The following is a 13,534-nucleotide window of genomic DNA, read 5'->3' as shown; positions in this document are numbered from 1 at the left end:
GTTATCACTGACCGTATGAGTCGTAATGCACGAGCACAACGCAGATAAATGCAGCTTCATGTCATGCACCTCATGCATCATTCGGGTTTAATGTGCTCAGACTTCAGATGGGAAGCGGTGTTATCGAACCTCTCCATTATAATGAGTGCATGACACCCCTGGTAATATGTACTCATTGTAAATATGGTAGCGTACTTTTCCACAAGGCTCACAATACTCACATTGTCTATTTGTTCTTGTAACCTAGCAATGATCATCTTTTGGCCATCCAAAACTTGCATGTGAATGTATATAATGGTGCTGGAAAAAGACAGAGATGACTGTTAAAATGACCCATATCCATACTGCACCCAGCATTCCAATGAGCGAGGAGTACTCACAGGAACAGGCCTGCAGTGATGAAGAGGAACAAAGGGTTGTCCACCAAGTTATTATAAGCCCAGCTGAGCCACAACATACTGGGATTCGACTTGCCCAGGTCCCTGATCCACTTCTTGACTAAGAGAAGCATGCTGCGGAGGTTACTGAAGGGCCCACAATCTGATGAGGGCTCGACCCTAAAAAAACACACTTGCACTTTAATGACTTTACATAATTTACATAATTTGCTTTGTCAAGACAAACAATGAGTGTGTGTGCATGTGAAATTTCCTATGGAGGACCACCTGCTGAAACATGTTTTGTGTTCCACTCCAAAAAAAAAAAAATTTGGAACAATATGAGAATTATTTTTGAGACATCTATCTCTTTAACTGTCCCATCAAATGGACTTTTTTTACTAGTATTATAGACCACCTTGTAGAGAGGAAGCTCTGGGGTGTGTGTTAATACATTATTTATTTCTGATTTTGCCAGATTTGGTCCTCCGTCGGCAGTATTCTGGAGAATGTGAATGTATATGAAGAGACAAACCTCCACATTGTATAAATTACACATGCAAGGGCCCCAGTGAAGGAGGGGAAAAACAGGAGTTTAATGAAGAATGTGCTCATCTGAGTGGCCCTCCAGTGTTTCCTGGGTGGTTGAAAGTTCATCATCAAACTCGTCTGTAAAGGGGGTGACAAACATATGTAGGTAATTGTCCCTGGATAATATAAATTAACATCTGAAATGAATTATTATACAGTTAAAGACACAATGTCTTTGTCTACAGTACATTGCAGCAAAAAGAACATTTCTCATTTGTGAAACTTCTGACATCATGTCATTACAACCCTGTATTGTTTTCTTTTTTACCCTGTATTATGTTCTGTTTCATACTTCCAAACTGGATGATGAAAGGTTAAGGAAAGGTATACTCTCCCAGATCACCCTTGGATGGACAATCTTGTACCTTATCCACCCCAAAAGATGCATATTAGTACACTAAAGTTGTAATATAGTAATATGTACCCTTATGGTACTACTATGAACCATTTAAGGGTAGATACGGTACAAAATAGTCAATGCGGTACCTCTTAAGGTAAAGGTTTTTTTGCATCTTTTTTTTTTTTTTAAGTTTAAAAAAAACACTATAAAGGAAGCTCATATAACTTGCTATATTACAAGTCTTCGGAGCCATACAATAGCTTTGTGTGAGGAACAGATTAAAATGAAGGTTGTCATTCACTTATAATGTCCCCATCCACTGGTGTTCTCAAAGCTCAATCATTCTTGTGTCTAATTAAAAAATAGTAGTAAACTACCTTTAAATGTGTTGCACCAGGTTTGATGTCATTGATGCCATTGATTCTTGAATGTCATGTGAACGATTATGACATGACAAGTTTGAAAAATGTGATGCGAGTAAATAACTTCATTTTTCACTTGCTTCTCACAAAGCTCTTGTATCTCTTCACAAAACCTGAAATACATAATCCACTTTTAGTCTTTTTGGTGCTTGGCAGTATTCCAGAATTCCCATTCACTATCCTAAGCACATACACTCAGCAAATATCTTCTCCTTTTTGTGCTCTAAGAACAGCATGATGGTAAGTAAATGATGACAGACTTTCATTTTTCGGGGAACTACACTTTTACATTTAAAGCATTAAACTCGATCTTCTATCCTCCATGCACCTTCAACCCAATGAAGCCTAAAAGGACTATGAAGATCTTGACCTTTTTGAAGTAGAACAGTAGAAACAGTTTCCCAATTTGAACTGCAGGCAACAGCGGTGAAAACAGCACACCAAACCTACGAAGAGAAACCGTAAAATACTGTTAGTGACAAGCTGTCAGAGCACAATGTAATGTGTCTTCATGTGGAGGAGATGACAGTACCACACAAGTGTTTGACCGTAGATGAGCTCCAGAACATCTCGTGCAATGTCAAACTCTAGTTTCCTTCTTCTTAATGTGATGTTTCTAATACACAGCCTGAAGGGGCAGAAAGAGTCAACACATCCCTCCTAAACATCACTGCTATCATATGGAAACGTGAGAACTTACCCCCACAGAAATTCTGCCAAGACGATGTACGACATCGCAAATAGCAGATCCATTAAAACCAAACGGTAAAGCTCTTGACCAACCAATGTCTCCCAGCACTGCAAGTAAGCACAAATGAAGACAAGCCTGCCTCATTTCATATTCAACTCATAAACTCATATAGACGATATTTATTTTTAGAGGAGTATTTTTTAATTATTTGTAATTAAGTTCTAATATTCTCATACAACAAATCAACAACCTGTAAGGACTGGGTGCTTAATATTGTTTTGTTATTATTGTGTCAATGTAATAACATTCTGTCTATGCATTGTTTAATAAAAAAGGTCAGGTTTCATGTTTTTGGTCACCTGCCGTGTATTTTGTCCATTCTTCCAGCCAGAAATGTTCTTGAGCCAGTAGTAACACAATACACCAAAAATGCAACCCTTCAACAACAGGTTCCTGTGAAAGAAGAAACTGAAATGTCTTTGATGAACACTCAGTGACTTGGAAATTTGATTCTATTGATAACAAACAGTCTTATGTTACAACAAACTTAACTGGAAATGCATGGGTATTTCTAAACTAAAACTAGGAAATGCACAGATATGTTATTTGTTATTAGTGATATATATTTAAATGGAAAACAAGAATGTGCAAAATGATAAAAAATTACCATTTTTTTAGAAATCTAATTTCAAATGCATGCGAAAAGAATCTTGTACATGTAATCTCTGTATTCATGCTCTTAAATTATCAATTTGTATAACTTTTTGGTCACACTTTATTTTAAGATCCAATTATCGCTATTAACAAACCATTGCCACAATAATCTCCTAATTTGCTGCTTATTAATAGTAAGGTAGTTGTTAAATTCAGACATTGGGATTAGGGATGTAGAATATGGTCATGCAGAATATGTGCTTTATAAATACTAATAAACAGCCAATATGTTAATAATAGGCGTGCTAACAAGCAAATAGTTAATAGTGAGAATTGGTCCCTATACTAAAGTGCTACCAAATTGTTTAGGTAACAAACTTACAGATATCATAAATATGGGGTTTGAAGGGTTATTTGAAATGTGAGAATCTCATCATCTTGATATGTCATACAAAAGTCAAATTATCAGATACTCTACTTACTGACCTTGATACACAGTCATGAGAGTGTATATAACTCATATATTTATATACATGACATCATATTATATCACCATATAGTTCAAATCACTGTCTGTATGAATTGCATAATATAAGAGTAAATAAAAAACTGCTTGTGTTATATATGCACACATTTATTAAATGATGCAATGTAATGGTTTGGTTGGCTAACTTTTTTGTTATTAAAACAGACAAACAATGTCTCTGAAGGTTTAGGGTATTTCTCAAGATATGAGTCATGCTAAATTAAAATGTCACACTAGTGAGCAGAAAATATTTAAAGCATCAATTCAAAGGCAATCAAATGAAGCATGTTAAAGTTGCTTCCTGCTGCACTGAAAGGAAACGGAGCTTAGCTCACAGCAGAATTAGACAGGAAGTGAATAAATAAGTGAACAGATGAGAAGAAAAATAAATAAATTGATAGCTTCCCCGACCTTACAATGGACACATAAATCGGAGTGCTCGGGGAGTCGTAATGCTCTACCCTGGATAACATGTCGAAGAAACCAGGCAGTAGATGATTGACGCAAGACACGACCAAAGGCAGTTTCAGCAAATCAACAGCTTTCTGAACAGAGTTCGCCTACATATATAAAGACATAAACACACAATATATCAAATAATGTATTGTATTTTAGTTCTAAAGGAAGGACAAAGAAACAAGAATTTACAGAAATGCATAAAGAATTCTCGAAAAAAAAAAAAAACATACAGTGGTGGCTAAAATTATTAGAGCACTAGTATTTTCACCAGCTAAAAAATGGTTTTAAGTCAGTTATTTCTATCCATTGCTCTAGTCTATTGTGTCAGTAGGAAATATCAGTTTACATTTCCAAACACTCATTTTGGCATTAACTGTAATAATCCAGTGAGATTTTTGTGCTCCACACAGAGATCTGATCTGATCATCACCCAGTCTGTCTGGAATGACATGAATAAACAGAACAAACTGAGACAGACTTAATCCAGAAGAACTGTGACAATAGCCCCTTTCACACATACAGACTTTACTGGAAAATTACCAGTAAATTACCGTTAAAAGATCATGTCTGAACAAGACCTTTTCAAAAAAATACTGGTAGATTTGTTCCGGCAATTTACCAGCATGAGAAGTTGTAACATTACCAGTAAATTGCCGGAATGATGCTGTGTGTGAACGCAGAATGAAGATTACCGATATGAGTGCATATGAGTTCAGAATGCGCTGACATAACTTCAACGGCTCTGGGCCAATCATAACATTCTGACGCAGATGACGCATTTACTCTGCGCTGTGTAGTTTGATCAAAGTCCCTTTAAGGCAAGTCATGTCACTCGGCGGTCATCTTTGAAACGCCTCTTGGGCATGCAAGTGCAGCTCCTATCTCTTTGAATGGGGAAACATCAAATTCTCCAAAACTGTTCACCAAGCTTATGATAAAATTTCATGTTTGAAATTACCGATGAAATCTGACAACAAATGTCTCATAAAAGTTGTTATAAAAAGATATTTCTCAGGCTAGACCAGCCAGCGCGCATGCGCAGTCCTAGGCACACGTCTCAGACGCTGACTGTTTCTATAGCAACCGGGACTTTTAACGGCAGCTGCAGTGACGCAATGACTTTACCGATTAGCGATTGGCTCTTTTGCTCAGAAGGCGGGGCTTCCTTTGATAGAGCGGCCATATTGAGTGTTGCGTTTTTCCCCATTCAGTGACACATCTTGGGTATTCTATAGTCTTTGGTTTGATTTGCAGTCATGTAATGTGATGTCTCTGGGCCAAAAGCGCTGCATGAATGTGAACGTTTGATACAAAAATGAAAACATCAACAAAAACACTGACCGCATTTATCCCCTCCATGTTTACAAACACAACACCGGGAGGTGCAGCCGTTAAGAGGTCATTTGGTTAATGATGTCACAGAATTTAGCAGTAATTTGAAACTGATGTGTGAATGGTGCTTTACCGGTAAAAAGACGGAACGTTGTTGCCTGTGTGAACAGAGCATTTTTGTATTTACCGGTAAAGTCGTTCCGGTAATTTTACGGCAATTTACTGGTATTACTGTGTGAAAGGGGCTAATGTCTCCAGGATGCTTCAAGAAACCTACCTGCAAAGCTACAGTACTGTTAAAAGCTGCTGTAAAATGAGGATGCTGTCAAAAATAATGTCATAAATAGATTTTCTTTATCAATTAACTGGTAAAATTAACCATTTACCAATTTACAATAAATTTGATTAACTAATGCACATTCTCACTGGGTTGGGTTTTCTAATGGCGCTTTTCCACTGCATGGTACGGCACGGTACGGCTCACTTTTGGGGGGTTTTCCACTGGGTACAGTACCTGGTACCTGGTACTTTTTTTAGTACCACCTTGGTTGAGGTTCCAAGTGAACCGTACCGTTACCAAAACGTGACGTGTAAACTCTGCTGATCACGGATTGGCTGGAGAGATTCATCACTACCTGCGTCACTGAACTTGCAACACAAACACAAAAGAACCACTAGATTTAAATCAGCACAGTCAGCGAAGGATCGAACACAACTGTTTTGAACAAGCGGACCTTTTTTAACAACCAAAAAGTGGCTGTTTCGTTGTCTGTTCGAGCCGAGTCGTACCACGCAGTGGAAAAGCGCCATTAAGGTACACCGTTGTAACTTATTTACTTCTTCCTGTGTAACTAAGTACAGTATCCTACTATATCACTAGTAAGTTGTGGAGATGCAAGTTATGTAATCAGATTACTTTTTCAAGTAACTAGTAAATTAATGCATTACTTTTTATTTTACAGGAAAATATCTTGAGTTACTTTTTTCAGATAAGTAATGCCAGTTACTGTTTTCCCATTTATTGACTGACAGCTCTCCTATCTTGTTGAGAGAAATCAGGAGTAAATGCAGAGGCGTTGTGTGCACTGTGTAACATGATAGCGCTTCACTAAATGTGAACATGCATTTACTCATCTCACTTGCACAAAAACAGATTTAGTATTCCTCAAAATGAATAAAAACCGTGAAATGCAATATGATGTATCAGAATATGACAAATGTATCATAATAACACAAATATCCTTTATGTATTTAATCCCATTTTATTAACCAATATATTTGCTGATTTACAGAAATGCATAAAGAATTCCCGAAAAAAAAAAAAAACATACAGTGGTGGCTAAAATTATTAGAGCACTAGTATTTTCACCAGCTAAAAAATGGTTTTAAGTCAGTTATTTCTATCCATTGCTCTAGTCTATTGTGTCAGTAGGAAATATCAGTTTACATTTCCAAACACTCATTTTGGCATTAACTGTAATAATCCAGTGAGATTTTTGTGCTCCACACAGAGATCTGATCTGATCATCACCCAGTCTGTCTGGAATGACATGAATAAACAGAACAAACTGAGACAGACTTAATCCAGAAGAACTGTGACAATAGCCCCTTTCACACATACAGACTTTACTGGAAAATTACCAGTAAATTACCGTTAAAAGATCATGTCTGAACAAGACCTTTTCAAAAAAATACTGGTAGATTTGTTCCGGCAATTTACCAGCATGAGAAGTTGTAACATTACCAGTAAATTGCCGGAATGATGCTGTGTGTGAACGCAGAATGAAGATTACCGATATGAGTGCATATGAGTTCAGAATGCGCTGACATAACTTCAACGGCTCTGGGCCAATCATAACATTCTGACGCAGATGACGCATTTACTCTGCGCTGTGTAGTTTGATCAAAGTCCCTTTAAGGCAAGTCATGTCACTCGGCGGTCATCTTTGAAACGCCTCTTGGGCATGCAAGTGCAGCTCCTATCTCTTTGAATGGGGAAACATCAAATTCTCCAAAACTGTTCACCAAGCTTATGATAAAATTTCATGTTTGAAATTACCGATGAAATCTGACAACAAATGTCTCATAAAAGTTGTTATAAAAAGATATTTCTCAGGCTAGACCAGCCAGCGCGCATGCGCAGTCCTAGGCACACGTCTCAGACGCTGACTGTTTCTATAGCAACCGGGACTTTTAACGGCAGCTGCAGTGACGCAATGACTTTACCGATTAGCGATTGGCTCTTTTGCTCAGAAGGCGGGGCTTCCTTTGATAGAGCGGCCATATTGAGTGTTGCGTTTTTCCCCATTCAGTGACACATCTTGGGTATTCTATAGTCTTTGGTTTGATTTGCAGTCATGTAATGTGATGTCTCTGGGCCAAAAGCGCTGCATGAATGTGAACGTTTGATACAAAAATGAAAACATCAACAAAAACACTGACCGCATTTATCCCCTCCATGTTTACAAACACAACACCGGGAGGTGCAGCCGTTAAGAGGTCATTTGGTTAATGATGTCACAGAATTTAGCAGTAATTTGAAACTGATGTGTGAATGGTGCTTTACCGGTAAAAAGACGGAACGTTGTTGCCTGTGTGAACAGAGCATTTTTGTATTTACCGGTAAAGTCGTTCCGGTAATTTTACGGCAATTTACTGGTATTACTGTGTGAAAGGGGCTAATGTCTCCAGGATGCTTCAAGAAACCTACCTGCAAAGCTACAGTACTGTTAAAAGCTGCTGTAAAATGAGGATGCTGTCAAAAATAATGTCATAAATAGATTTTCTTTATCAATTAACTGGTAAAATTAACCATTTACCAATTTACAATAAATTTGATTAACTAATGCACATTCTCACTGGGTTGGGTTTTCTAATGGCGCTTTTCCACTGCATGGTACGGCACGGTACGGCTCACTTTTGGGGGGTTTTCCACTGGGTACAGTACCTGGTACCTGGTACTTTTTTTAGTACCACCTTGGTTGAGGTTCCAAGTGAACCGTACCGTTACCAAAACGTGACGTGTAAACTCTGCTGATCACGGATTGGCTGGAGAGATTCATCACTACCTGCGTCACTGAACTTGCAACACAAACACAAAAGAACCACTAGATTTAAATCAGCACAGTCAGCGAAGGATCGAACACAACTGTTTTGAACAAGCGGACCTTTTTTAACAACCAAAAAGTGGCTGTTTCGTTGTCTGTTCGAGCCGAGTCGTACCACGCAGTGGAAAAGCGCCATTAAGGTACACCGTTGTAACTTATTTACTTCTTCCTGTGTAACTAAGTACAGTATCCTACTATATCACTAGTAAGTTGTGGAGATGCAAGTTATGTAATCAGATTACTTTTTCAAGTAACTAGTAAATTAATGCATTACTTTTTATTTTACAGGAAAATATCTTGAGTTACTTTTTTCAGATAAGTAATGCCAGTTACTGTTTTCCCATTTATTGACTGACAGCTCTCCTATCTTGTTGAGAGAAATCAGGAGTAAATGCAGAGGCGTTGTGTGCACTGTGTAACATGATAGCGCTTCACTAAATGTGAACATGCATTTACTCATCTCACTTGCACAAAAACAGATTTAGTATTCCTCAAAATGAATAAAAACCGTGAAATGCAATATGATGTATCAGAATATGACAAATGTATCATAATAACACAAATATCCTTTATGTATTTAATCCCATTTTATTAACCAATATATTTGCTGCTGATGTTCGGTGATCCAATTCAACCATACTAGCAAAAATGACTTTAGGTAAACATAACATTTGTTTTGTTTTGTTTGTGTGTTTTTTTTTTTTTTTTGCTAAAGAGTGTTGAACTTTCTTCTTCTGCGTCCTATTCTTTATGCAATCCAGAATGGAAGCACAACTGAAAGGCTTGATTGAGCTGCTCTGTATACTTTTTCTATTAATTTCACTTTTGGTGTGAAAGGACTTTTTACATTTGCCAAAAATATAACTTTTTTATATTAAAAACAAACAAGCAAGTAAGCCCCGCCCAGATTAAAAAAGTAACATAATGCATTACTTTCCCTAAAGAGTAGCAATCAGTTACCTTTGAAAATAAAGCTGTTTGCATTGTAATGAGGCAGCAAAAATAACTGGTGTGTGAACTGAACAGGATGTGACTGGTATTTTCTATCATGAACTGTGTGCTTTCTTAAGTGTTAAGCATCCTGTTGCCTTCCTGTTGTCTATTCAACACTATGACCAGACCCTTACCGTGGAACTGTCCTGGTCAATGTAACGGTGTAAGTAGTAAACAGCCAGCATGCAGGCAGCTATGCAAAGTAGGCAAATAGACCATACAAGAAAGTGTAGACTCAACCAGCCAAAAGTTGAATACAAGTTCCTCTTCTGTTTTTTGCAGCTGAGCTCAGACAGCATCTCCTAAAACAAAAATGTAATCACTCAAATCTAAGCTTCTTTGTAAAAGTCAACAAAATATACATGCAATGTTACGTGTTAAGTGTCATTTCTGCTCCACTAGTGTCATCAAACACAATTGTCACTTATGCAGTGGGGTTGGAGCAAGTATTTTAACATTAGAATACTATTCCATCATTAATGAATACACAGGAACAAATGAGTAATGCAATATTAACATTCTAACAGCTATGAACTGACAAGAAACAAGGTTTTGGATAGTAATTCCTTCTGATGGATTTGGTAACACTTGAGTCATTATTTGTGACCATGATATTGACTTTAGAATACTGTTCTAAATAGCTATTCATTCCTTTAGAAAGATGTAGTACTATGATACTTACAAAACCTAATCATAATGTACAGAATCTTGTCACCATTCATAATGGTTAGGAGAGATATACAAAAGAAATCTGTGGTAGGAGACACATAGAACCATACATTTCTGTGAGGTACATCCAAATAAATAAATCACTAAAGTTACAATGTTTTGGCATTTGGGGTTTGGCTCATGACTCGAAATGTTACAGTCTATGTGATGCTCTCGTGATTCAGTGAGAAGTGTGGACTTAAGCTGACAACTCTTCATTTAAGTAGTGATTATGTGTAAAAATTAAAAGAATACAAATAAGAGTATCAGAGCAATGCCAGAAAAATTGAAAACAGGATTAGTACTGAAAACAGAATTTAAAAAGCCATTTTCTTAAAATTGTCCATAGTCAGTAAACAGCTCTGTAAAAGGAAAGATAAAATGTACTAATTAACAACTTAAAGTAATCATAAGTCTGCTGTTGATTATGTAAGTGATGATAAATAAATGTTAATGTAGCCTAGTGGTTAAAATGTCAATTTGTTCTGCAGTAGTTAGTTATTGATTAGATGAAACTATATAGTCAAGTCAAGTCAAGTCACCTTTATTTATATAGCGCTTTTAACAATACAGATTGTGTCAAAGCAACTGAACAGCATTAATTAGGAAAATAGTGTCAATAATGCAAAATGACAATAGTAAACACAAATTTTTCAGTTAAAGACAGTATATATATATATATATATATATATATAGTTTCTTAGTAGTTCTCTGGGAGGAATTTAAAAAAAAACTAGTTAAAAAAAAAATTGTGAGCTAACAGAGAACTACCGCAATCAGTTATGTGCTCTAATTCATTAATCAGCATTTCTTGTCGAAATTGGTAACTACAATGTTAATATTGTGTACCCCATTTGTTCCTAGTTATTAATTACAGAACAGTATTCTAAAGTGTTTGCAAATGACACACATCATTAAAACTAGCATAAGATTGTTGCTGGTTTTTACAACACTCAGGTTGGTTTTCTGGGTGGTTAAAGTGGTTGACCAGCCTGTGGGAGCCTGGCTTGAGAACGGTTTATCTGAGTTTTTCGTGTTCAAAAATAAAATCTGTTTACTAAATGACTAACTTGCAGTTTAAAACTCCTTATATGAGTGTGTGCATGTATAGCTTATTCAATTTAGACAGTTTGTATAGCTTATTCAATTTAGACAGAGTGAACAATACTTGAGAGAGTTGTGAGAGAGGGCACAGGCAAAGCCTCCGTCGTGTTGCCAGATCCAGCTATTATAAGCTTCTTTGGCCTTGTCTTTGTGACACTTTAGAAAGTTAATAAAGTGGAAGTTGCAGTCTAGGGTTAGCAATATCTTTATCTTTTTTATTCATATCACTATGTTGACCTTAACCAGAACATTTTATTTGACTTTACTGTGCAAACATCTATTTAAATATACCAACATGCTTGTGCATGGCATTTTTCAATGCAATTATTACTTCTCTGGAGCATAAATTAGTTTTATCATGAAGAGTCATAATGACACAAACCTTCAGCTGAATGCAGATGTTCACCGACTGCAGCTTAACAGACCGTTTCTTGCTGACTTTAAAATCCCAAGAGCAGAAAACCTTTAAAGCTAGGTTACCGGTAGCCTTGAATATGCGGAAACTCTTTCCGAATGATTTAGATATACTGAAAGGATGAACAAAATCTCACTTAATCACAGAGCAAGCTAATGATGTGAAATTGAATTAACACAATGTATAAGGAAAACAGACAAACCTATAAACAAGCAGTACACATGTGATAAACATGCCTGCTCCAATAGTAAAAATATACGCCAGTGGCATGTTGTAATTTTCTGGACACAGTTTTATTTCTGCTTTGCAGTTTTCATTGGTGGAGTTGGCATAGTGGCCATAAAACATCACAGAGTCTGTGAGAATGCCCTGTTGAGGAACAAAAAAACCATAGCATTCAGAGTCCAAGTAATAAAAATGTAGGCCATCTTAAATTTCCAGGGACTGGAAACCCTAATATAAAGCACCAACTTTTTAAAATATGCATATACTACCATGCCAGTAAGCATCCAGAGGTCAGCTGTGGCTGCGGGTTTGTTTTTTGATGATGGAGGATTCGAGATTTGTGGCAGGACCAGGAAAAGGCCGGTGATGAGGAAGAGGAGGATGTTGTAATGTAACAGTCTTCTGAGGAAGATGAAATAGGACAGAATCCCAGTGCCGAAGTCAGCACTGATGTTTTTAAGCACTCCCTGCCAGAGGTCTTCTGAGGAAGATGAAATAGGACAGAATCCCAGTGCCGAAGTGAGCACTGATGTTTTTAAGCACTCCCTGCCAGAACTGTATGGATTTCTGCTGGGAGACTCTACCGTAGCAGCCACCACACAAAACCTATGCAGCAAAAACAAGTGTGCATACAGGTTAATGAATCAAGAACTGTTGATTTCAGTATTAAACTCTACTCGGAAAATCTGAAAATATAAAAAAATGCCACATTCAATGGTTATTTGTATGAATAGGGTATAAATTGGTGTCCCCCTACTTTGTTAAAGCAATGAAGGAATAAAATCAGCATTGAGAGAAAACTGAAAAATGATTGTAGATAAAACCCATTGATTTGATATTTAATTAACTGCAAAAAAAAATATTTTGAAAAATTTCCATTACCATTACCACCAATTACCATTTTGAAAAAACTGACCATTCAATAAAAATTATATAAAGACTTTTTCTGCCGTGTGGTGGGAAGAAGGCGGTGGTTGAGGAGAGACCCCCCCACAGTAAAAATTATATAAAGACTTTTTCTGCCGTGTGGTGGGAAGAAGGAGGTGGTTGAGGAGAGACCCCCCCACATGATTGTAAAGTGTCACGAATTCGGTCCATGGACTTCCGTTTATTCACCACCAGAGGTCACCCTTTCCATTACATTGACTCTCGCACAACACAAACTGTTGCATAGCACCCCGGACTACATATCCCATCATTCTTTGCACGATTTGCACACTGCACTGATTGCACTCATTGCACACAGCTGTTTCTAATCACCTCACTCACTATATAACACCCACTCTAACCACCTTTCTCTGCTGAGTATTGTTTAGCCCGTACCCCATTCCGAATCTCTGTGTTTTCCTTGTTTTGCCTTGCCTTGCCTGTTTCCGCGGTTTCTGATCTTTGCCTGTTTTCCTGGATTTTTCCCTCTCGTCTCGCCCCTGTGATTCTGTCTGCCGATCGGTGACCTACGCGAGCCCTGGGACTATTCTTGTGTTTTGCCCGCCATATACCTGTTTGCCATTGTTCGACCCTGCCTGTTATACCACGTCTCTTAAATAAAAGCTTGCAGATGGATCCACACGTCTCACGTCTCCTCAGCCC

The 13,534-nt window shown here is 37.3% G+C and overlaps 1 protein-coding gene across 1 annotated transcript in view; it reads right to left on the bottom strand.

Annotated features, from left to right (window-relative positions):
- Positions 1-376: 376 nt before the first annotated feature.
- The window catches only part of LOC107677672 (transmembrane channel-like protein 6), an 18,214-nt gene continuing 5,056 nt past the window's right edge, over positions 377-13,534 (bottom strand). The window contains exons 7-18 of the mRNA XM_016472713.1: positions 12,423-12,550; positions 12,214-12,391; positions 11,922-12,088; positions 11,687-11,831; positions 9,627-9,794; positions 4,013-4,161; positions 2,781-2,874; positions 2,431-2,528; positions 2,263-2,358; positions 2,101-2,176; positions 913-1,046; positions 377-557 (exon numbers count right to left, since the gene is read on the bottom strand). Coding sequence (XP_016328199.1) covers positions 377-557; positions 913-1,046; positions 2,101-2,176; positions 2,263-2,358; positions 2,431-2,528; positions 2,781-2,874; positions 4,013-4,161; positions 9,627-9,794; positions 11,687-11,831; positions 11,922-12,088; positions 12,214-12,391; positions 12,423-12,550 — 1,614 coding nt within the window. The remainder of the gene's footprint in view (positions 558-912; positions 1,047-2,100; positions 2,177-2,262; positions 2,359-2,430; positions 2,529-2,780; positions 2,875-4,012; positions 4,162-9,626; positions 9,795-11,686; positions 11,832-11,921; positions 12,089-12,213; positions 12,392-12,422; positions 12,551-13,534) is intronic.

The sequence above is a fragment of the Sinocyclocheilus anshuiensis genome, unplaced genomic scaffold (genome assembly GCF_001515605.1).
Source record: "Sinocyclocheilus anshuiensis isolate Anshui unplaced genomic scaffold, SAMN03320099.WGS_v1.1 scaffold173, whole genome shotgun sequence".
Classification (NCBI taxonomy): domain Eukaryota; kingdom Metazoa; phylum Chordata; class Actinopteri; order Cypriniformes; family Cyprinidae; genus Sinocyclocheilus; species Sinocyclocheilus anshuiensis.
Note: the sequence above shows the minus strand (reverse complement) of the source record. Positions and strands in the feature narration are given on the sequence as shown.